Source organism: Chaetura pelagica, unplaced genomic scaffold (genome assembly GCF_000747805.2).
Source record: "Chaetura pelagica isolate M959 unplaced genomic scaffold, ChaPel_1.0 scaffold103, whole genome shotgun sequence".
Taxonomy (NCBI): domain Eukaryota; kingdom Metazoa; phylum Chordata; class Aves; order Apodiformes; family Apodidae; genus Chaetura; species Chaetura pelagica.
In genome coordinates, this window is record NW_009953004.1 from 549,539 (window position 1) to 574,186 (window position 24,648).

The 24,648-nt window shown below is 37.5% G+C and overlaps 1 protein-coding gene across 1 annotated transcript in view; it reads right to left on the reverse strand.

Moving 5' to 3' along the window:
* Nucleotides 1–18,593, reverse strand: part of KLHL4 (kelch-like family member 4) — a 39,963-nt gene extending 21,370 nt beyond the window's left edge. The window contains exon 1 of the mRNA XM_009996575.1: nt 18,172–18,593. Within this exon, the coding sequence (XP_009994877.1) occupies nt 18,172–18,593 (422 nt within the window). The remainder of the gene's footprint in view (nt 1–18,171) is intronic.
* Between the last annotated feature and the right edge of the window lie 6,055 nt (nt 18,594–24,648).

Below are 24,648 nucleotides of genomic sequence, written 5' to 3' on the forward strand. Positions count from 1 at the left end.
TTTTGTTGAAATAAGTAATTTCCCTTTGTGTATATATTTGTGCAGAGTGACCTTTACGTACAGCAGAAATACCACTACATTAATTATTTCAAAGATTCAAGTCTTCAGAGACTGAAAAATACTGGAAGCAAAAAACCCTGCTCCATTAACTTTGGTAACATTAATATTCTAATTGCCGGCTTACCTGTAGCAGCTGATTCGAAATGGTGTAGTGGATTTTGGAAGAGAAAAAATAAATTCAAAGATAAATATTTATATTTTTCATTAGCGTATGACTGTTACTGCAGAGAATGAAAATACTGACCTTTAGAATACAGTGCTGGGGATAAGTGAACTAAAGACAGAGGTTAAAGTACGTGGAAAAAAGAAGTCAGTAAAAACCCTTGAGTCTGATGCCTCTATGTTGAATTGTAATAGGGGATGATGTAGTTCAAATGTGCTCGCAGGAACGTGTGTCTGCCTGTCACACCTTGTTCTGTGTGGTTAATGTGTTGAAAATAGCAGAGAGAGAACTGAGGGCTCATCTGAACTAACTCAGGAAGCACGTAGAAGATGGAGAGTTTTCTATAAAATGAGTGCAAGTTCGGACAAACAAAATCTGAATATTGAGTAATAGAAGTTTCTAAAACTGCATTAACCCTGTGATGACCAAGGAGTGAGTTTGCCACTCAGTCAGGAGGGAAAATCATGAATGAACTGGTCTGAAGAATCAGAAACCCGAATTGCTTCATGTCAGCTTTTTATTAGTATTCACTAGGATGCTGAGTTGTGTTAACACCATTGAAATTAGTGATAATGGCTTAAGAACATGGATTAGCCTAGAGAGAGAAGAGATAAATCTATATTTAAGTGATTCTGAAGTATCTGAACCCTGTGAATTTTATCTTAGGTGGAGAAGCAAGTGAAATAATGTCAGAATTTTCCTGTAGGTGAAGGATAGGGAAAACATGGTGTAATTTTTAAAAAGAAGAAACAAAATTTTGAAACAGACAATCTAAACTGAAATTATCAAGAAGCATTAAGCATTGAGATATTAACAAGGAGACAAAAAACAGCCAGCAATGCAGTTCAGAATGAATCATGTCATAACAGTATTATTTTTTTCTTTTTGACACAGTAACAAGGCTTCATGGGAGAAAAACATTAGTTGTCAGAACTCATCTTGACTTTTGGATTACTTCTGACATTATTTCACATGACATTTTCAAAATCAAGCTAGGATGGCATTTTTCAAGTGTAATAAATATAAGAGATATGAACAACTTGTATAACTACTCCTGAAAATCCATCAGGGATTCGCTTTCAAAGGCAGACAATGTCCTGAATGCATTCCAGGCAAATGCTGCTTCTGCTCTCTATTTTTATTACAGACAAGCAAAAACTAGAAATACAGTTTGATTGTTACATGGATATATGATAGCAAGTCACAAACATTGGAATGGAATTTCAAGTCAGAGAGCCATCTTTGCCCTTATCCTTACTGAACTTCAAGCAGTTATTTACTTTTCAAGGATCTGCTCACACTTGCATGGAAATAGTTCCCCAAATGAAACAGAGACTAAGAAATAACAGTTGAGGTAGCAGCTTGATTATACTGGACCCCAACAAGCTGTCACTCAACACTGGTCTTGGGGAGGTCAAACTTCATCTTGTCTTTGGTCAGGAGAAGGGATCTGAGAAGTTTTGTGATTCATTCCAGGCCTGCAATTCTTTACATTTCTGAATTATATTTGAATTATTTTCTGTCTTCATAAAGCACTCTTTGTTAATCAGCACAGCACTCTTAATCAGTATATAAAAGCTAAATTCAATTTTCCTCATTATTTCATTGGAACATGATAAAACATAAATGCTAGTTATTTGCCATATCCTTTTTAGAATTCAGTATGTTCTTAAAGTGCCTCATTAAGTGTACCTATGGCCAAAAAACAGAAAGAAAATCAGATGCTAAGGAAGCTTAGAAGAATGAAACGCAGGTGATGAAATGCAGGATTTAATTGTTTTTCTTCTTAATAAGGCTATTATTTATATTTTTGTGGTGACCCCTTCCCCTGTAGATATTGAATGTGGCTCATTAGCATGCTCTAATACTTGTGTAATTTAATTTCAGCAAGTAACAGTTCAGTTAGGAAGTGTCACTTCCGCATTTCTCTGGATCATCTTATGTCTGCCCTGTAAATCATACCAGCCATCAGCAGCCACCTGGATCCCAGTTAGAGACATTAGACATCCTAAAGACCTTATCTGAGCTGAAACCACCAATGTGACTCCAGCTCTGTGGTGCACTGGATGTGCTTTAGTGGTGACAAGGCATGAGGCAAAACTGCAGCTTCATCAATTCAGTTTGTTAGTGCAGCAATATTTACAATGCAACTCATCACTTTTTTTTTTCCTGCTTGTTGAAGAAAACTGCATCCAGCCCCCCCACAGAGGCAGACTGTCCTCTGCAGCTGTGGGAGCTCTGACCCTTTGTTGGGAAAGTCATGGGGCTGGAGACTGAGAAATGCTGCTTTCCTGCATGAAATCATCTAGCATCTGTTGGAGATACACCACATCACTTAGTTGGCTGAGAAATAAGAAACCATTTCAGAGCACAGATAAGGTAATGATAAAGTGGTGCACCTTTACTAATTCCTCACTGATATAATTATGCCACATCAGTCCCAGCCTCTGCTTCAAACTTTCTACGGCAATTGCCTCCTTTATTTTTTATTCTTTGTAAATATAACAGCTAACAATTGAGTTGAAGTTTTTAGGGCATTGGTAAAACACTGATCCAAAAGAGTATGGAAAACTCCACCCTGTGTTGATGACTGCTGAGGCGGTAACAATAACAGAAAATTATGTAGGAAATTAAGAAATAAGCAACTGAAATGTATTTATTTAATTAAATTAAATTATTTAAGCTAACAGAGTGCTGACTTCTAACCCATCTAAACTCTAAGTTCATATTGACAGTTCCTTTAGAACTTGGAGCTCTTGAAACTGCCTGGTTTTAATAACTTACTGCTTGTATTAACATAAAACTGTCAGCACTCTCAGTTGGCATTAGTTAAAATAGCTTGTTTGCATTTGGGAGTACAAGTGTAAGTGGGCATCTCATCAAACACAGGAGCTTCAGCTGGAAGTGCTGTTTTCAGTTTTGTTCTTCCCCCCAGACATGATAATCTACAGATGAGTACCACTATGATTGATATCAGGATGAATTTGGATTAGAATATTTTGAAATCTCTTATGAACAGAAAGCACATATTCCAGGGGTAATACCCCTGGAAAATAGAGGCTACAAGCAAACAGCAGAGCCCCTCAGCACTGCACAGCCTGCTGGTGTCAGCTGTGGACACATCACAATTTCATGTTACAGAGAGGGTAGATCTAAATACTCTCCCCAGTAAGCTGTTTTCCTTTGGAAATTGTGGATTTATTTTTTTAACAGAGGAGGCTAATTATAAAATTTTCTCAGGCTTACTGCAGTGCAGATTGTTCTTATTAGCATGTTTACTCCCTCAGCTGTTGATCTTTTGCTACTGGGAAGGCACTGCTTCGAAAGCTTCATGCATTCCTTTCTTGGCATCTTGTGTCTAGAGTAGAGTTTTATGCCTTCAATTGGATTTACATGAGTAATTAAGAAATGGGATATTCCTATATACATAGAAAGTCGTTTCTGTGATTTATGACAGTGTAAAAGCACAGTGAGATCTGGTCCAGTTTTAGTTTGGTTGAACTAGGTGAGTTATTTTTGTTTAACTGATGAAGACAAACATTTAATAATTTCACTGTTATATAAATACCCATTCAAGAGTCGCTGTCTTTTGGATTGTGTTCCTGAGTCCTGGGGCTCAGTATTGAAAATTTATTACAGACCCATCGACAAATTTTAAAAGATGTTATAACTAGGAGTCAACTGGTCTTCACTTCTGTGAAGTAAGGATGATAGGTTGGGAAATGCCCTGGAGTGAGTCCTGTTGGGCTCTATGTTTGCATGCTAAGCCCACACTGCTTCCCACAAGGATGTCAGGATGACAGTGTAGCTCCACTGGGAGCAGCACCTGCAGCTCTGAGGTAGATGCCCAAACTGCAACATTCCCTAGCTGTGCAACAAGGTTTCTTGTGAGCTGGTTTGAATTGTTGGATTCACTACAAGGACTGTAGGAGCAACAATCAACAAATCTTTCTTCTGGTATTTGAAGACTGATGGATTACCAAGTGTAACTAGGGACTTTATCTCCTCCCCCTCTATTCTGCATTGGTGAGGCTGCATCTGGAGTATTGTGTCCAGTTCTGGGCCCCTCAGTTCAAGAAGGACAGGGAGCTGCTTGAAAGAGTCCAGCGCAGAGCTACAAAGATGATTAAGGGAGTGGAACATCTCCCTGATGAGGAAAGGCTGAGGGAGCTGGGTCTCTTTAGCTTGGAGAAAAGGAGACTGAAGGGTGACCTCATCCATGTTTACAAATATGTAAGGGGTGAGTGTCAGGGGGACGGAGTTAGGCTTTTCTCGGTGATGACCAGTGGTAGGACAAGGGGTAATGGGTGTAAATTGGAGCATAGGAGGTTCAAGGTGAATATCCGAAAAAATTTTTTTACTGTGAGAGTGACAGAGCACTGGAACAGGCTGCCCAGGGAGGCTGTGGAGTCTCCTTCACTGGAGACATTCAAAACCCACCTGGATGAGTTCCTGTGTGATGTACTCTAGGTGACCCTGCTCTGGCAAGGGGGTTGGACTAGATGATCTTTCAAGGTCCCTTCCAACCCCTAAGATTCTATGATTCTATGATTTATCACAGCTGTCTGTCAGTGTTAAAATTTGTAATATATTAGAATGGAATGATTCTTTTCCTGATTCAGACTAATCTGACTATGAAACTTTACTATAAACATTATAGTGGTATGACTTAAGAACACTTATTTTCATAGTATGACATACTTCCTTAAAAATTGGAGCTCCAAAAATATCTAATCAGTCTGGAAAGCGCATTGCCTGTATGTCCATGAGTAGTTTATTAGAATAGATATATGTCTATATTCCATGATGAAGTGGGTGTCTCCAACGAATAATTTAAATTAATGCTATCTTAAAACCATTCAAGAACATTATCCTCCAGGAGAATTAAGCCTGTATTCATTTACATTATGTAATAGAGAATAGTAACTAAGTGAAATGTTTCCATTAAAAGGATAGGAGTGTATATATCCATCTTAAAATTAACTTTTGTTCTGAAAATGCCAAATATTGGGGGGGCTACTTATCTCAAATATTCATGTTTCTTTTTTCTCAAAAAAAACACTGCTGGAGTCACTTTTTACTCTGTTTGTATGTATATTAAAGCTATCAGCTTACTATTCACTGAAAGGAAGATTTAAAGTAGATTTTTTGAGATACAGCTGCTGAAAATTAGCTTGGAATTAATCAGATATAAAGTCTGCATGACATTCCTAAGAAGAACAAGAAAATTAATACTAAGGTCTTGTACATTGAAATTTACCATGCAAGACATGATGTAATGTAAATGATGAGAAATATTTCACTGTCTTGATTTCCACAGATTCCAAAGCTACAAGAAGCATTCTGCAGTTGTCACTGCAATGATTTCTAATCCAATGTTTATATTTTATGATTACACTGGAAGGAAATTAAAAGTCACTAAGCAGGAATTCAGTGGGACTGACTACTTCTTGCTGAACTTTCTTATAACTAGTGATAACATTATTAGATAATGTAATAGCATCTTTCTAATGAACAAAGAATGTGACCAGAAGGCATAATAGCCCTACCACAAGCTGTCAAACTGTACAAAATGAGAAGTAATTACTAAATGCTGGCTATAACCTTGTGGCATTTTTATTTAGAGGACACAAAAAAATAAAAACAGAAGCCAATGGCAAAAAAAAAAAAAAAGTTTTAAATCCAAGTATGACTATTGTCAGGTGAAACAAATTAAGTCCATGTTTCTTATTTATTTAAGTACCTTTCAGAAAGACTCCCAATAGGAGAGGGATTTTTGGGAAGAAGACCTGCTTTTGCTCTCCCCTGTCACTGTTGTTAGCTGAATCAAACAAAGGGGAGCCTCAGAGGTACAAGACAAAACTGAATGTGAAGTGGTTCTGTGAAAAAACTTTGACAAGCCAGAGAGTAACCCCCTCATTGCAACATTCCTTCCCCTGGGGTTTTGATCCTTGCAGCTAATCAGGTAAGGATACTGCTGAGAGAATTTTTTAAGATCTTAATTTATGAAAACTCAAACCACTACCATAATACCTTGATACATGCTTCTCACTTCTATTTTTTTGTACTCAGCAAAGAGACTCTGCTGTTGTGCTTGCCATGGCCATTTTGAATGTTTGCATCTTTTTCTCTCTACTTTTATCTGTTTAGATTGTAACTAAGCAAAAAAAAAATAAAAATTATGTTTCACTTAAATGGGAAAATGTCATAAACCCCATGTCAGCTGAAGGCACTACTTTAAATTTCACTTCTCTTTATGTGACATTTCCCCAGTAACATAAAATTCTATGGGCCTGTTCTAAAATATCTCCTCACCTTTTTCAGCTGCTCTGTTGGAGACATCAGTCAAGGCTGAACACATCTGCAATAGAAAGAATCTGGCTTGTTCTTAACCTATTTAGCCAGTGTGTGCTGTTAGATGGGTGGGCTGTAAGAGTATGTTACAGATCAGTCTCAAAGCTACTCTTGATTTTTCTTTCTCTCCAAAATAAGGGGAAAATGAATGTTTATTGTCTGTTAATTTATAGTTCAGGATTAACAGAGGATACGAACAGAAAGTGATTAAAATCAAAATAACCTGCTTATTTGGTGAGACTCTTCTTACTGCTGACCTGAGGTTGTTGCACACTGGGATCCTCAGACTTTCTGATTTTGTACTTCTCCTTTTTTAAATTACTCTAATTAGTTTACCTTGTATCAAGAATCAGTTTCTGTATCTTTCCTACCTAGCTTAAACCTATTTTAGTGGCCCTAAGATCCTACAATGTCTAACCCACTGTCTTTCTTTTTCTCACATTACCTGCTGATAGGTAAATAACAGTATGGTTCAGAAGTACGCAATGCTGACATGTTTGGATTCTGCAGTTATTCCTGTTTAGTTAAATCAATATATATACCTTATAAATTACTGATTATTAGCCTGATCTCTTTCTATGACAACATGACCTGCTTAGTGGATGAGGGAAAGGCTGTGGATATTGTCTACCTAGACTTTAGTCAAGGCTTTAGCACATGTTCCCACATCATTCACTTGGAGGAAGGATGTGTGTACACTTTACTGGGTAAAAAACTGGCTGGAGGCCAGGCCCAAAGAGTTGTGGTGCATGGAGATAGATCAGCTGGCAGCCAGTCACCAGTGGTGTTCCCCAGGGCTCAGTGTTGGGGCCAGTTGTGTTTAATATCTTAATCAATGATCTGTTGAGGGGATCGAGTGTCCCCTCAGTCACCAGGTTGAGTGGGAGCGTTGATCTACCTGAGGGTAGGAGGGCTCTGCAGAGGGACCTGGAGAGGCTGGGTTGATGGGCCAAGGCCCATGAGGTTTAACTTGGCACTGGTGATTTCAGTAATTTATTTTTTTTATAGGAGGATTCAAACTAGAAATCACTGTTAAAATGCAAGTAAAGCTTTCAAGACCTTAGAAGCTTATAGGTCTCTGAGACCACACACCAGCCCTACGTTGCTAGAAGAACAGTAGCCCAGACCTCAACACAGGAATAGGAAAATCAGAAGAGAAACCCATACCTAGGGATTTATATCTTTGAGCTTTCTCCTGCCAAAGCTCCATTCAATTTTCCCTTATTATTGACTCCCAGGATCGCCTCCCTGTCTGACCACCTGGGAAGAAGGGGGCATGAATCCAAGTATTTTTCCTTTGCTGGGGGCTAACTTTGCTTAGTGAACATACCATGGAAGAGGTGCTAGTGGAGGAGGTCTGAGCCCTGCTGGCCACTCAGCAGAGAGGCAGGTGTGTCTGACCAGGGCAGGCTGCAGCCACTTCCCAGGTCAGCTACCTGGGCACAGCAGAGGTGAAGGCAGGACACTGGCACTGGAGCCTGCACACACCAGCTTATACCATGCATTTTGGCAAGTCCCATCTGCCCTAGGGTCATAAGGGTGGCCCAGAAATGCTACCCACATGGCTTTTATTTTTTTCTTTCTCTAAAGAGATGACTAACTAAAATGTGAACCCAAATAGATCAAAACTGAAGGTAGTGTTTGAGTCTGGACATACAGGTTTTGAATTTTGAAGCTTTTCATTTTTCACCATGGTCATGGCAGAAATGGAAAGAACTAACTTCCACCAAAGCCGTAGGACATAACTAAAATAAAATGTCAGAGATATTTTTGTCTGCATGTGTGTATATGTGCATCTCTGTTTCTTCACTTCCTGAGGCATTCTGAAGTGGTATGACATGGAGTCAGAGAGCTTTCCCAAGCATCTGTGCTAAATGAACACTGTAGAAGAGGTTTCCCTAGCAACACAAAGCATATGTAATAGCTGAAAATAGCTTTTCTCCAACTCCTAGGATTTCTTGGTGGTTTGCTCACAATTTCAATTTAAATCAAGGTATATTTGTCTAGTTCAAAAAGCTTCTTCATTTTTTTACCTTCTATTAAAATGAACAAGCTTTGAAAATGCTCATTTTTTGCAAGAATGCCTCCCTTCCTCTTGGCTTCTAATTTATCAGGTAAATTGAAGCATAGCAAATGGTGACAGTGCCTGTCCACTTTATCAAACATATTCCCTCTGTGTTTGCTGTTCAAAACATTTTGTGATAAGTATATTGGTGGTCTCTACTGCTCATAGTAACAGAAAACTTAAAGTAGTAAACTTCGATTTTTGTGATAATATTATCATAAGAAGACAAATTGCACAACTTTATCATATAATTCATCAATCATAATGTACATGGATTCCACTTTGCATTTTAGTAACAGTTTGCAGGCAAATTCTGATACCTGAAAACACTGATCAGTTCTTACTGTGTTCCTAGGAAAATAAGTGTCAAATGTTACAGAGCGAACTGTGATGCCAAGTGATTTCTTTGGGCTTATATAAGAAGCAAGCAAGAAACCTGAGACATAATCCATGGATATTGATTTTTCAAATCCTAATACAGCTAGTCAGAAAGTCATACATTTAAAAAGTTAGAAGCTGGCTGAGAGAGCTTGAATCGATTGACTCAGATGTTAATACAGAGGTAAGATACCTAGATTCTTATCCAGAGATTTTAAAAATATATACATAGCAAAACTGAAGAAGTAACCAGGTATCAGACATTGCTTTCTTTTCCAGTATGTTTATTTAGCATACGTGGGGTTTAGTTGAGAAAACAATGAAGCAAACATTTGACTAAGTCCTCTTCATGTGCTGCTCATTTCTAAGGAAGACAGCCTCATGCACCTGTAGACCATGGCATAAGAATATGAGGCCTATTTCCAGACATCACACTTTAAACCTGTAATCATTTAGACACCATATCATATATTTCAACCTCAAATGAAGTAAGGTCACAAGGGAAGTTGTTCCTTGAAAAACTTGTACTTATCCTTCTTGTTACCTGTGAGCAGCAGGCAGACGTCTAGTGAAATATCCTGACACAGCATCAAATGGAAAGAGTTACTAGAACGAAGTGAAAGCTTTTTTATGCTGATAATTATTGTATAGGCAGAGTTGTTGGAAAGAGCCAGGCTTTAAGGTCTGGTTCTGTTTGTTTTATTTAGCTTTGAATTGAGTTTTGTCTATTAAGTATTTGCTTGGAAAAAAAGGAAGGAGGGTGGATTGTGAGAAGATTTGTTGTCAGAACTGTGTGGGAAGTTGTCATGCCAGCAGATCTGAGATAGAGTAATTGAGGTGGAGTCTGATTTCACAGAGGTCGAAATTTTGTTATAGCTTTGTTTTAGAGACTATTTTTAAAGTTTATTTCCTATATTTACCTTAAGCTCTTTCTGTGAACCTGACAGTACTTCAGCTTCATTTTTGTATCCATTTAGCCTGCATTCCTACAGGTATGCCATACACAAGCCCAGTTTTGTACCTCATCACCTGATGCAGTCATTCACTGAAGTTTCATTATTTTACTCTAGTAGCATGAAAGGAGCTAAACAAAATTGATATATATTAGGCTAACTTTGCTGTTTGGCTTTGACAAATCCTTTTATTTCTTTAAATGTGAAAGATTTTAGTAATGTTTGTCATTACAGTATTTCAAATAGTATTCAAGCTCGTATTTCAAAGTAACCAAAACAGCAAAAACAGCATTCTGAAAGAAACTAGTCAGTTATCTAGCTACTACTTTCAAATCAAGCAAACTCCCCCTTTTCCAAGAACACTCCAACAACCATATGATTTCCTGTTGATTTTACAATTGTGTATGTTCATTATGTCTGTAAAAAATGCTCCGCATTGGTCACACATGTTTAATCATCTCCTTAACTTTTTCTGGAGACATTAAGAAGTGATTTTAAGAACAGTAATAACTCTTTAAAAGTAATTTAACAGCTGTCTTTGCTGAGAGCAAGCTGTATGAAGTGGAAATGAGACGATCATTGAATCATAAAGAAATAGTTTTGAAATGAATAGAATTGTCCTAGTTTATGAAATCATTATTAAATGTGGTGTTTTTTCTCTTGCCTGTAATAATTCATCTTTGAAAGCTGTGAGTGTTAAGTGTAGGCCTGTGAAATCTTGTGTGTTTTTAGTAAGTGATATTAATTCTCATTATAGCCAGGTCAGATGTGGTGAGATGGGGTTAGATTTCATGACATCCAGAGGTCCTTTTCAGCATAATTTATTCTATGATTCTATTTATGCAGCTATGGAAAAAAAAGCCAAAACACTTTTGAATAAGTATTCACTCCTTCTGCAGGCTAAATATAAAATTAATTTAAAAATACAAACCTACTTCTTCCTTTACTTTTTAGTAACTGTTTCAATCCACTTTAATTTCACATACTTTTACCTTTTCAAGTTCCCCTTAAGATCATAGAATCCCAGACTAGTTTGGGTTGGAAGGGACCTTAATTATCTTAATTAACTAAAGTTCCTGTCCCCCTGCATAGGCAGGGACACCTATCACTAGATCAGGTTGCTCTGACCTCTGCTCTGTCATAAGATAACATTAAGGTTAATAGAAGGAGAAAGTAGGAATAAAATCTGCAGAGGATGCCTTTGAGACACAATGTTTCTATTTTCTGTACTGAGAAGTGTTGTATGAGGCAAGAGCATTGTTTGGGCAGAATGACTTCATGGGTTATTGGGCATTATATTCACACATTGCCTAAAAAGTCCCATCCCTCATTATGAATTATTGGCTTCTGGAACAGAGGTAGATCTGCACCTAGATTTTAATCCTGAATCAGAGGCCACTTACTGTAACTTCACAAGTTTTCTACACTTAGCAAACAGTACATATCAAAGGAAGATTTTCTCAATGACTCTCACTTAGCTTTTTTCAGCCAGCAGTGAGTGAATTTCAGTATAATGCCATTAAAATTCAGCTTAATGCCACTCGGTGCAACATGTTTCTTTGTTCTTAAGTAAAACTACAGTAATCTCTGGCACTGGCATCTCAGTGATGCCAATGGAGTGTCCATCACCCATCATGGCCTGGAATGTCACCCTCAGTCCCCTGCTTCAGGCTGCTCTTCCCCTGCTCTAGAGCACTGAAAGGCCACATGAGCTGTTCAGGCATCACTTCTGAGAGAGCAGCTACAGTGTCTTCAATAACCCATTTCAAAGGTCTTCAGTCTCAAATTCATATTCTGACCTTTAGTCAAAGGTCGTCTCTAGAAGACAGTAAGTTTTAGCTTATCCCTGAAATAGCAATGAAGCATTTTGGTTATCCATAGCAGACTGGCATAATATAATTTTTAAAATACACTGCTGAAGTATATATTACATTGCTGTAAGTATTAACGAAACTGTGAATTTTTCCATAGGACAGAAATATAATTGCTTTTCCTAGCTCTATTTCTTGTGAAATTCTGCAGTGTAAAAATCATATAGTAATTATTTCTAAGCACTTAGAAGACTACCAGTCAGCAAGGATTTGGCAAGAGTAATATATCAAAATAAACTCAAGTCTATTAACAGGTTAGGTTGTAGCAGGCATTGTGGAGAACAGAAAAAAAGTTCTTGTCCTTTTTATCTTGGACATGAGAATATTGTTTGACATTGTCTCATGAGATAGACAGTATTAAGTTCATCCTGAAGAATTATGGAATATGTACAAAACTGCTTCAAAATCGTACTTTTAAAGTAGTTATCAGTGGTTCCCTGATAAATAGAAGGCTAAATCCTAGGGAACTTTCTACTGAAGTTCCACTTTGACTTTTCATAAACTTTCAACATTCCTTAAAGGGAGAAGAAAATAAAGGGAAAGCTTTGATAGGAGCTTTTTTATAATTGAAGACCATGCCAAGTTGAGAAAAGCTGCAAGTGCATTGGAGCATAGGATCAGAATTTAATATTAAAGCAGTAAATTGGAGAAATTAAATAGGATCAGAATTGAATATTAACCCATCAAATTAGAGACATCTGATAAGCATAAGAGTGAATTTATTTGTGCAAAGTGCTATATTTAGGAACAAAGAACTGCAAAAATATACAGATGGTTATGGAACAGGTCTTTGGTACAGGGTGAGGAGGCTTATATGAATCACAACCAGGCATAAGCAATAACACCATGTTGTTGACAGAAAATCCACTGAGCAGCACATTCAAACAGATTTCTAGTTAAGAGTAACATGTAAGTAATCCTACCCTCTACACTTCAGTTGTCAGGGTTTAACCAGAAACTGTCCAGATCTGACCACAGGACTGCCCGTGCAGGCAGACCTGCATAAGACTTCAGAAAAAAGATTGCAAGGATTGCAGCTCTTTAGACTTATGGCAATTTAAAAAAAAAAATATATATATATATATACACACATAAATGCTGTTAAGAATATTGGGGCAACAAGAATCTATATCTGGAGGAGGGAGGAAGGTAATGAGCTTAAATTGTACTACCTAAATTGAAGCACCTAAACATAGTTAATCCAACTTTGCCATAGGATGGACATGCCATCTAACTAGATGTCCTCTATGATTTATTATGTTTGCAAATATTTGATTTGTCAAAATTAAGGTTTTTTAATATTTTTTTTTTCAAAACATTGGAAGATCAGTGAAAACAAAATTGGACCAGTTCTGTGAGGCTGGGAATAATAACTTCCAAATTTCTGTATTGGGCATCGAAGATGGTTCATGAAACTGAATTCTTACTCATAAGGAGAAAACAGTGTCATGATGTCCTACTTCGAGTGCAGTGCTTCATTATCTTCTCTGCAAAGGATGCACTGCAGGCCCTTCCACCTACTAGCTGTGTTGTCATTCATTATTAGTCCTTCTTGTGAATCACTGGTAGGACTCTGCTTATTGGATACCCAAAACTGTTCTCTGAATGCAAAAAATGCTCTCAGTCTGGTTTGACCTGTAGTTTCATACCATAATTCTTATGTTCCACTCTCACCATGAAAAATATCACCTGTTTTCTTTTTTGGAAATAGTCTTTTGTATTGAAAACTTAGGCAGACATTTCCGTGAGAAGCTGTGACAAACTTTAGAGGACATAATTAATGTGTAGTGTGATGGCTCTCCCCAGAAAAGTGCTCAGCAGAAGGAAACTTGGCAGCATGTGTCCTTCATCTGTGCCATGTGAGCTCACAAAAAAAAAATGGCATCATATGGGCAAGAAACTGGGGTCAGGCACTGCACATTGATTTATTCATTTCCACCTGTTCAGTATCTTCCAGGATACTGCAACAATTAAAGGGGCATTTTTCCCTTGTGAGACCTTTATTTCAGACTGGAATTTGAGCCAAGGATATTATCTGCTTCTGGAAATACAACCAGAACTCCAGGGGAAACCCTCATGTGGGGGATAATATCCAAAATAGCCATGTATATTTATATCTGTGTATATGTATCTGTCAGAGACAGTAAGGGAAATGGCCTATTATTTCCATATGGCTGACAAGGAAAAAAAAAACACCAAAAAAATGCCGACAATTGTGAGTTCTCATGTATTAAGATGTACTATCAAAATAAATGAACATCAGAAATAGTCACTACAGAAAATGCAGTGCCTCAGTTAAGAGGTTGCTCCTCCTGAATATCTTCTTCCACGTACATCAGTACCAACTGCTTGATTTATGACATCAAAAGGTTGTGTTAAAAGTAATTAGAAGTATATTTTGCCTCACATGAAGTTAGAAAGCCTTTGCCTTTAGCAGCACTAGGGATTGTCAACCAAATGCAGGGTTGTCAGCTGCAAAATAAGAAAAAAATATCTATAAGAGAAAAATGATGAATGGTTGCTGCTTTCATCAGTGAAATCAAACTGCCTGTGGGCAGCTGGGAATAGAGGTCCATGTGTACTTTACCAGCAGACGTGGTCTTCAGTAGTGAGCACACAGAGTCATCAAGTATCCCCCAGCAAGCATGAGAAATCAATGTGGCAACATAGCATAATGTTAATAAATATTGAGCATAGTGCTCATATTGAAAGGTCAATGCAGTCATGTTTGCAAGTCCAAACTTTATCAAAAGAAGTAATCACGGTATTTCAATATCCTGGATTCTTCTTACTAGGAGGTATCCCTGCTTTTTCCAGTTTGTGGACCAGCAAACAAAATCTAGCTATCAAGTCCTCCAAGTTTTTGCTGATTTCTCTGGGCCATGGCCAGATCACTTTCATTGACTGAAACAGAGCTGCCTCAGGGTTTCCCTGACAGAGGAGCCTGAATCTCAACAGATTCCAGACAGTTAGAGGAAATCAGAGATGGTCTTCAACCAGCTAAACTGCACAAATATCCCCAACCATGCTTTTTGAAACACAAGCAATTCACAGTTAATTTACTATGCATTGTTTCAGACCTCACTTAAGCTCTGACTTACTTTAAGTCAAACCTAAAATTGTTGAAGGTTTTTACTCTTCATTTGCATGGGCATATTCTGTGGATTTAGCTGTCTGACCATCCCAGTAATACCACAATTTTTTTATAGTGGGAAATACTGTAAAAATAACCAAAATATCATGGTATCTATTCAGATTTTAGCTAGTTTCTCTGTTTTTCACCTGTGAAAAGGTCCCAATCCTCATTCAAGTAGTAGATGGGTGAGAATCAGACTAGATCAATGAAACGTGCCTCTTCCACAGTTCAGCTGTTCTCAAAGCTATAGATGCAGTTTCCATAAGGATCTTGCAATATAGTTCAAGGCCTGTCCTTTTAGATGCTTCAGAAGACTGTTTGGCACCTTTTGAGTATCTTCTCTTAGCAACACTGGGAAAGACAGTCCCCAGGCACTCTGAGAGCATTTACTGAACCTTGCTTCATTAAGCAATGTATGTATTTCTCATGCCCCTAGCACTCCAGGGTGGGTCACAACTGGCCACTGTGGCTGCAGAACTAATGTAATGCCTTTTGGTCCTTCAGCTCCTCCCATGTTCTTTGCCATTTGGCATGGGATACCATTCAGGATCAAGCCTCTAGGTTAACAGGGATTCTTTAGGTGCTCTTTAATTGGGGTACAGGAGTACCAAAAAAGAGTGAAGAAAGCAGAAACAAGTGCAGTGATGATGGCATATTGGAACTATTGTTTGGAGCTTTCTTATTCCCCTTTCTTTCTCAAGAAACAAGGCTTATTCCATCAAACTCTAGAGTGCTATGTCTGTATCACTCAAAGTGTCCTCAGGTTTCTACAGAAAGACACCTCATGTTTTTCTGAAGAAACTGAGAATATTGTTTCCATGTTTCCAAAGCTTTCTGGTAGAAAACAATATGCAGCTTGCAGAAATTGCTTTCATAATCTGCTCAAGATTGAGGTGTTGGCCTGATTTTATATCCTTTTCTACTGTTTTCAATGTCTGAGTCACATGTAGCAGAGACCTGCTTTATTCCAGCTGGAAATGGGTAAACTCATTGGATTAGAGACTATGACTTTGAAGATATGATTCCTTTTATGGAACAAAATGCAAATTTTTATGAGATTGTCCTTGGTGTCCTCAGATACGAATGTGAAAGAGCATATGGCTGCAACAATTGTAGAGGCTTTAACAGTGTAAGAGATGGAGCCAGGGGATCCTGCAAATGCCTCATTTTTCAGATGGGTTAATTACTAGCAGATTCCATTGATTACAATCAGTTGTGACCATTTGGAATTTTTAAAGAAAAAGGAGGCCCAAAATGAATTAAAAGGATGATTTCAGAGGTGTAAGATGAGGCATTGTTCTGAAGAGATCAAAATACATCCAGCAACTACATGTAGATAGATACAGATGTTAGACTGCTTCTCTTAATTTCTTGTTCTCAGCATTTCATTTCTACCTAACCAATTAGCATATGAATGTGTGTGTGGCCTGTGCTGGATGCTATAGGGGAAGAGAATGATGATTTGCTTGATGATTTCTGTTGCTACATAGTTAAGAAATCTGAGCTATGTTGAGGTGTCTTTAATGATCTACTTTATTTTCCTGAAAGAAAATTTTAATTATAGAGAAACTCATAGTCATGAATCACTTTCTAAACCATTCTTACACATTCAGCCTTTTAAGGTATATGTCAAGATAGGTTTTAACCTACCATATGCATAAAAACCTTTTACTGATAACTTTACAGAAAATGCACTTTGAATATAGCAACCATTTATAAGATCAGTACATTTCAAAAACTTTTTTGAAATCTGCAAATTTATATAGCTCAAGAAAAGAACTTAAATTTGAATGAACATGAAGGCACAAAACTTCGTGAGGTCTTAGTAGAAAGTTTCTATATAGCTGGAGAAAATGTCACATCTTGTTTTAGAAGACAGTGGCCTTTTTCCTTCCAAACTGAAATCTTTATACTTTTTTTACCACCTTCTTCATCTGATACAGAATCTTGTTTTGATTATTCAGTGTTCCTTATTTTGCTTCAAATTAAATTGACTGTCTTTCTGAAGCCTGAAATTACTTTGTTTTTCACCAAAGTTGTACTGTCATTTGAAACAAATTATATGGAGTCTGCTTCTTACACACTTACAAACTAGTACACTAGTAAACATACAGAACTACACATTCCTACTTCACTGATTTTATTCTGTAATGATTTTACGTAGCACACACTGACTACCAGCACTGGTTTCAAAATGACAGTTTGAAATGCATTTTTTTCTTTTCACTCTGCAGATGTTCCCTGTACCAGATGGTACAACTTGAAAAATAACTTCTAAAAATACACAAACTATTAGCTTTCTTTCTCCTGAAACTATAACTTCAAGTAAGATTTGTATTTAAATACAATTTAAGAAACCTAAGTTATTCCCAAAGACTGATGGCAGTCTCATCACATGGTGCAAATAATCACATTATAAATGCATAATTAAGAGTCCAAGGTAGGTTACAGGTAGGGTAAAATCATTGCTGTAAAAGCTAATACTGACATCAATTTTGGAATAAATCATAAACAATTAAAAGGTGTAATTAATCAAACAACTTCTATGAATATTTTCTGTATTGACATCTTAAAAATAGTTCTTTCTCTGCACTTACACCTTTAAGGTCTCATAGCTGTGATGTTTTTTCACCTGACCTTGCAGAAAGTATCTGTCTCTTAGTATACTAAACAAGCTGCAAAAAGTAATGTGATTTCAAATAAACCTTTAAAAAAGCAAGGAATGGTGCTTCCTTCCCACTTAGTTCAAGGTTCATTATACTTGTCAAGAAAGCAGTAAAAAAGAAGGCAGTGAGAAATTTGACAGAGCGAAGGCAGCCCCACCAACTGCACCTCCAGCAGTTCCTGTTTGCCATTTGCACCCACTGATAAAGTCAGAATGAGGACACTATTTCAAAAGGCTCGTTTTTTCATCTCACTTAAACACAGTAAATGGAGACAAAAAATAAAAATGCTGTAAACTGCAATAGAGAAAATCTGACAACCCGGCAGATTTTATTTTTATGGAGTCATTATGAAATGATGTATCTTAAGTAAAGATCAAAATGTCATGACAATAGGAATGTGTTCCTGTTGATGTGAGTGTAGGTGAGACACATGCAGTAACGAGCTCTGGTTAAAAACAAAGACAGTTACAGGGAACAACTTGGATAGAAGTATGGCTTTCTAAGTGCAGACTTTAGAACTCCTACCTCTCTGCAGATTCATCTGAATTCTCTTCTGTGATCATCTGCAACTCCTGTGTGGTTTTAATTGAATCTTCTTTGACACAGTTTTCCTCTGTGCTTCTTTTGGGAATATCCTCATTTGATCGAAGCTGTTCTATGAGATTCTGTTGATGCCAGGCTTGAATCGATCGGTGGTGCACTGGGGTTGGACCTGGCACGGGTGCCAGTATATTGTGGTGGACAGGACTGCTGTTTTTCTTCAGCCCGTTTCTGTCCCGAGAGTGGTTCTTCAACCTGTTCTGAACCGGGGTCCCTCTGTGCTCATATCCTTCCTGCTGGTGGCAGCCCCCCGTGCCTGTGGAGCCTTGCGAGGGGTGGCTGAACCACCTCCAGCGGAGCCTCAGGATCTGCTTCACATCAAACTCTTTCTTTCCAGATACTGACATTTTGTTCAGGAAAGAAAGAAAGAAAAAAAAAAGAAAAAGAAAAAAAAAAAAAAGACAAAAAAAAAGGAGACAAAGCCTTTCTTTTAGAAAGGAAATGGATTCTTTGTTATCTCTTGTGTTTCAACTCCTCTTCTTAAGAAAAGACAACAAAAGAACAAATACCGGTAGCTCTCTCCCTCTTTTCTGATTAATGCACTGCGAGCTCTTGGAGCCGATGCTGAGCTGCTGCTAACTGTATAGGTGGGAATCCATACTGACAGGATGATGAGGTCAGACCTTAAACAAGTAAATCAGCTTAGCACAGGAAAGCAGCAACCATAACACTACCCGGCTGCCAGGCTTACACACTCACAGCACTATAGCACAGCTCGCTCATATATAACCCAGCCTCACATGATCCTGAGGGATCCTAAGCTGCAACTTAAGATGCAGGAAAGCACATACAAATAAAGTGACAAGACTTTCTATCTCACGAGGTTTTTCATCAAGCCTGCTGATAAGCAAAGCTGCATTTCACAGAAGATTTGTAGAGAATCTTTTTATAGCCTCTTTACACATCTTTTTTTTTTTGGTAACGATTCGCTGTGAAACTATCCTGCAGTTCATGTGTTTCCTTAAGGGCTTTGCATTTGTTTATCTTGCTGAGTAAAATTCCTACAAATGGCCTCAGTGTGGTAGCACTTCCCTAAAGGAAAGAGGCAGCATTTGAATCCATTGTGCAGAACTGGGTGTATTTTCTCACCTACAGATAGATTTCTCGATATAATTACAGGGGTATGAGAACAGAGAGAGGGAGCTCGTGAAAATCAGGGATGTGCTCCCTGAATGACTATCTGTGGAAAACACAGTTTCCTGGCTAAGTGCCTGTCTAAACACCCTTTGCCATCCTGCTCAGAATTTCTCACAGACAGTGAAGAGTGTGATTATTTTTTTTTTATAAGACACCTTTCTTTTGTCAGTGTACACTGCAACATGCTTTCAGCAAACTGAACAGATGATAGACAGTCATTCCCATCCTTTCTTTTAATGGACAGGGCTGTAAGAACTGATCTCTTTGTGTTTTGAAATAACGTATACAGAATATTTTCAGATGCAAATTGAAAATCATTAAATGGACTGGATTGTTTTTCCTGTGTTATATTCTCCACAGTTTGCTCCAGATGATGTAGAAAAATGTGAGCAGTGTGCAGAAATAAAAAAAAAATAAAAGAGCTATAACACAGCTGGAACAAACCATTGCAGCTCCCCTATAAAAGTAATAATCCATTTAACAACACTTCAGTAAGACAAACTGTATTCTGTAATATTTACTTGAGAATTCAATGAAAGAAGGATTTCTGTGTTAGATTATCAGGCTGTAAGTGTCCTTAAAGGAACATATTTTTAAAGTACTTCATTTTATGTGCTATAGGAATCAACAGAATCTAGAAAACTTGTTCACCTTCTAAGAAGTTGTCTTAAGGAAAAGGTTTATGATGGCCTGTTTGTGAGTTGAATTGGGGAATTCAGTTTAAGCTGGTTGAGAATATAAACTAATAAAGAAGCTGCTTCCAAACTTCAGGGATTTCAAAGAATTTTTAGGGAGGGAAATGGAAAATGAAAATGTTGGCAGTGGAGTAAGAGAGATTTTACATGTTCAGAAGTCGGTGTAAGATGTTTTCACACTTTATTGATGGTCTTTGTAACAATCTAAAATTTTCTGGAGACACAAATGTTTCTGGAGGGTTTTCTTGCATTACAACTATATCGTATTTAATTTAATGTTTCTTAACTTTTCAATTTCAGCCTACATACCTATGGATGTTGGTCTTCTCAGTTTCATAAAAGTAATGAGAATCAGTGGTAGCTATGTATATTCCCCAGGATTGCCTACGTGGCAACCTGAGATCTGTCTTAAGGATGGAGCCTCTATATACCAAGCTAGTAAAATTATTGATGATAAACTCTTGTAGAGGTGGACAGGGAACACGGTTTCTCACTGCTGTCTTAATCAGGTCACTGAGCTATCTCAGCAGCTCTGTCTGTTCCTCTTCACTACAGCTGATACATTGACTCCATATTTTTTCACCACGTCACAAAGCTTCTGTTGGTTTCCTTTCCTTAAATCCCTTTTGCAGAAGTCATCTGTTACTCCAAGGTATCATCAAAAGCATATTCCTTGAATTTCATTTGTACAAACAGCCCTTGTTTGTGAATTACTTAGTTTCCTACCAACACACTACACTTTTGGGCAGATGTAAAGTGGATCTAGCTAAAATTAAAACAGTAAGTCCAGACATTTGCTGAAGAGACTGTCTTGCTCAAAAAGTCAGCTTGAGTCAGCACAGAATATGTTTCAGGTAGGGCATAAGCAGAGGATTTTTCAGTTTGTTACCATTCTGGATAAAATTTCAAGGGGCTGTGCTAGGACAGTATAAGTGATTTGATAATCTAAAACTTCAGGTCTGAAATTGTAAGAAGCAGGTATGTGTCATAAAGCTGCACTGTGTTTATACAGATGTATGTCACATACCTGCTTTTAATCATTTAGACCTATCTTCTGATGAGAAGACAAAGGTCCCTAGAAAATGAATACCGTGTGAGTGTTTACTTCTTGATGATTTCTTTATAAATCCCTAATGTATTTGTAGGTGTATCTCCCACTGGGTTCAAATAAGATGCTACATTTTTTCTGTTATTACTATTCTTAATTGAATATATTTGGTCTCATTTAGATAAATATCCACCATATTTTGTTTTCCCCTCACAGTCACAAAGCTCCAAATAACAGACTTTTCTAGAGGCTACAGCAAGTCTAGCCAGGGCCACCAAGAGGGTCAGGCAGCTGGAGGGTATGATGGATGATGGAAAGCTGGATTATTATTTGTTCAAACTTCTGAAGAAAAGGCTCAGGGGCATCGTATTGCTGCCTGCAGGTCCCTAAAGGGCAAATACAGGGAAGACAGAGCTAGGCTAATTTAGAGGTGCCCAGTGATAGGACTGGAGGCCAGAGGCACATATGGAGACATGGGAAAATCTGGTTAGAGGTAAGAAAAACTTTCTCCCCATGTGGGTGACCAAGCAGGTGGGAAGAGTTTGCCAAGGAAGGCTGTGAAAATGTCAGATCCCAAATGGACTTGGTCCTGTATAACTGCTCTAAGTGGACTTGCTTTGAGGATATGGTCAGAGTAGACAAGCTCCAGAGGTCCCTTCCAACCTGTTATTCTGTGACTGTGTGACATGGCAGGGAGTGTTTGAGATGCTTATCTGATGGCTACAGCAGAGCCAAGTGAAACTAATGCAGTTGTCAGTTATAAAAGAGATACATTTCTAGAAATCTCCACTTCGCAAACCAGCTAAGTATCACCACCTGGGTTTGCAGAGGATTTCTACTTGTTCATCCCACAGGAGGCCTGCCAGTAGTTTGAGGAAAAAGAAGTCCTTATTATCTGAAAAACCTCCATTTGATCCAAGGGGTATAAGGTTCTGAGGAAATCTTTGATCAGGTTAGGGTATCACATTATGGTAGACTGGGATCTGGCAGAAAACTGGGCATCATTTAAAAGGTTTGTATAAACAGGGTGAACTTCCAGATAATTTGAAAGATGTATATTAATAGTAAGAGTCTAGATAGTTGTTTATAATAATTTGAAGTGTAAACAACAAGGGATCGGGCGAAAACTGGGCATCATTTAAAAGGTTTGTATAAACAGGGTGAACTTCCAGATAATTTGAAAGATGTATATTAATAGTAAGAGTCTAGATAGTTGTTTATAATAATTTGAAGTGTAAACAACAAATATGACATTTGAACCAGCAAATTACTTTTATCATAAACCACCTATGAGAAGAAACTGAGAGTTTTATTTCTGTCACATACTACGTGTTAAATAGGTTTCCCAAATCACTTTTAGCTACAGGTGCTTCCCATGTTCATCTGCCACCAAAACACCTTCAGGAAAGGAGTTTTCTAATGCATTTCAAAATGTCCAGATTTTATGGTTAATAACTTAGAAAATTTTTTCTTTGAGAATTTGAGCAAGTGGAATATATTCATGCAGTTATGTAATTCTCCTTTCAAAAGGGACATAGCAAATGATTTCTTATTATTCTTCTGTTTGCCCTGAGCTGGTAAGTCCAGTGCATGCATGAAAAGCCTATTAGAAAAAAAATCTATCTCTGTTCCCACAAGTCTAGCAGAGAATAATAAAAACGAATCATCTTTCTTGTAGAATAATTCAAGAAAGATACCATCTGCAGCCTCTGAAGGCAGAGTATTGCAAGGACTAGGTTAGTAGCAATAGCTAATGAAGTAGAGCTTGGCTGGGTGTGAGGCAGAGCAGAAAAGATTATGATTTTTTTATTAGATAAAAAGTCAAGGATAGCTTTCAACCAGAGGTCACCAGTGCCAAGCTCACTGACCCAAATAGGAAAATCTGCATATGCTAAATGAGACAACCAGAACATCAAGCTAAGCAGAGAAAGTTAAGAATGTTTTCTCATAGTTTCAGGATATTTGTTGTCTATTCTGACATGATTTTTAGAAAGTCAAGTTAATTACATGAGTCTATGATCTACAGTGCTTGCATTTGGGGAAAACATCACAATGAGATCTACATATGTACAGCTTGCTGATAACTAAAGTCCTGTGTGAAAAAGTTGTACTCAAACACTGTTTTCTACAAGGTCATCACAGATTGTGTACTCAGCCTCTGTACTTACACTGCACATGGGGCCAGATAAAGAGAACAAGAGGTTGAGTATTTTTATTGCTTTGTTTTGAAAATAGTGCTTCAAGAGCACTCCCACTGGTCCATCCTTTGTAGAAGAGATATTCCAGGAAACATCTGCATAGCACAGCACCAGCATTAACAGAAGTCAAAGTCAAATGGAAAGGAACATGACAAAAACAAACAGCTATATTTAAAATCTGTAGGAAAGTTCAACTTTGTTTTAAAAGAAAACTTTGAATCCCAGCAAATGCAAAAGCAGTTCAAGACAATCAGTTACTTTAGATACTTCCTACTAAAGGAGGCAGTAGAGATGATCCACTTAAAGGAAAGTGTTGACACATTTAAATGCAATTGCTTCCTCAAGTAACTGGAAACTGAACTGCAGACTGTAATCCACCTACAAAGCTGTATGCCCAAATTGGGAAAAAAAAAATCACAGCTTTTCTACAAGATCCAAGGAAAACAAATGTGAGAAGCAAACCTGGTATGAGTAAAGCAATTGATTAAGGTCTTGCTAAACAGGAAAGATATTGTCACCCTCAAATTGAAACCAGAATATTAGAGTGAAGTAAGAAATAGCAAATATCCACTTTACAGCTGACTGGGAAGGACCTCCCATGAACAAGGACTTGAAAGTGATTACATTAGTGCAGCAAAAGTAAGCTCAAACACTTGAAAAGAAACTCTTCTCACAGGTCAAGAACACAATAGAGAAGAATGGAAAAAATGTAAATAGGTGCAAAGGAGTATAAATGTATTTCCTAGTGATTTTTATATATTTTGTAAATTTTTATTTCTTTTTAACTGTTGTGCTCAAAAAAAGGCAATTGTTATATTAATTATTTTATTACCTGCAGGAAACATCCCTTTTCCCCTATTTACTCCAAGTAGTACATAAACATCACACCCCCTAGAAATAAGTGCAAAATTGAATCCTAATGTCTCTGCTGTCTAGTTGGGGAGGGTCTGTCAGATTTTGGACCCTTAATTGTCTTCAGCAAGAGTATTTCTGTAGAGGTTGAAGTAAAATAAGCCTTTCTATTGCAAGAAAATAGAACTGAACAGGTCATTAGCAAGATGCATGCATGAATGAACTTGTTAATCCAATATTGCAATAACCTTGAACACTAGGTACACAGCTATGATCTAAATATAGTTTGTCTTCATTACTGCTCATGTAAAATGTCGTTTCTCAGAAATATATATATACTAATGAAGCAATTGAAATTTAGTTACATACTGTGAAATACAAACTGTTGTATGTTTTAATTCCATTCTGCTGAGAGATTACACTCTCATTTTTGATAGGAGTGTTTCCAATTTACCAAAGTGTTTGCAATTTA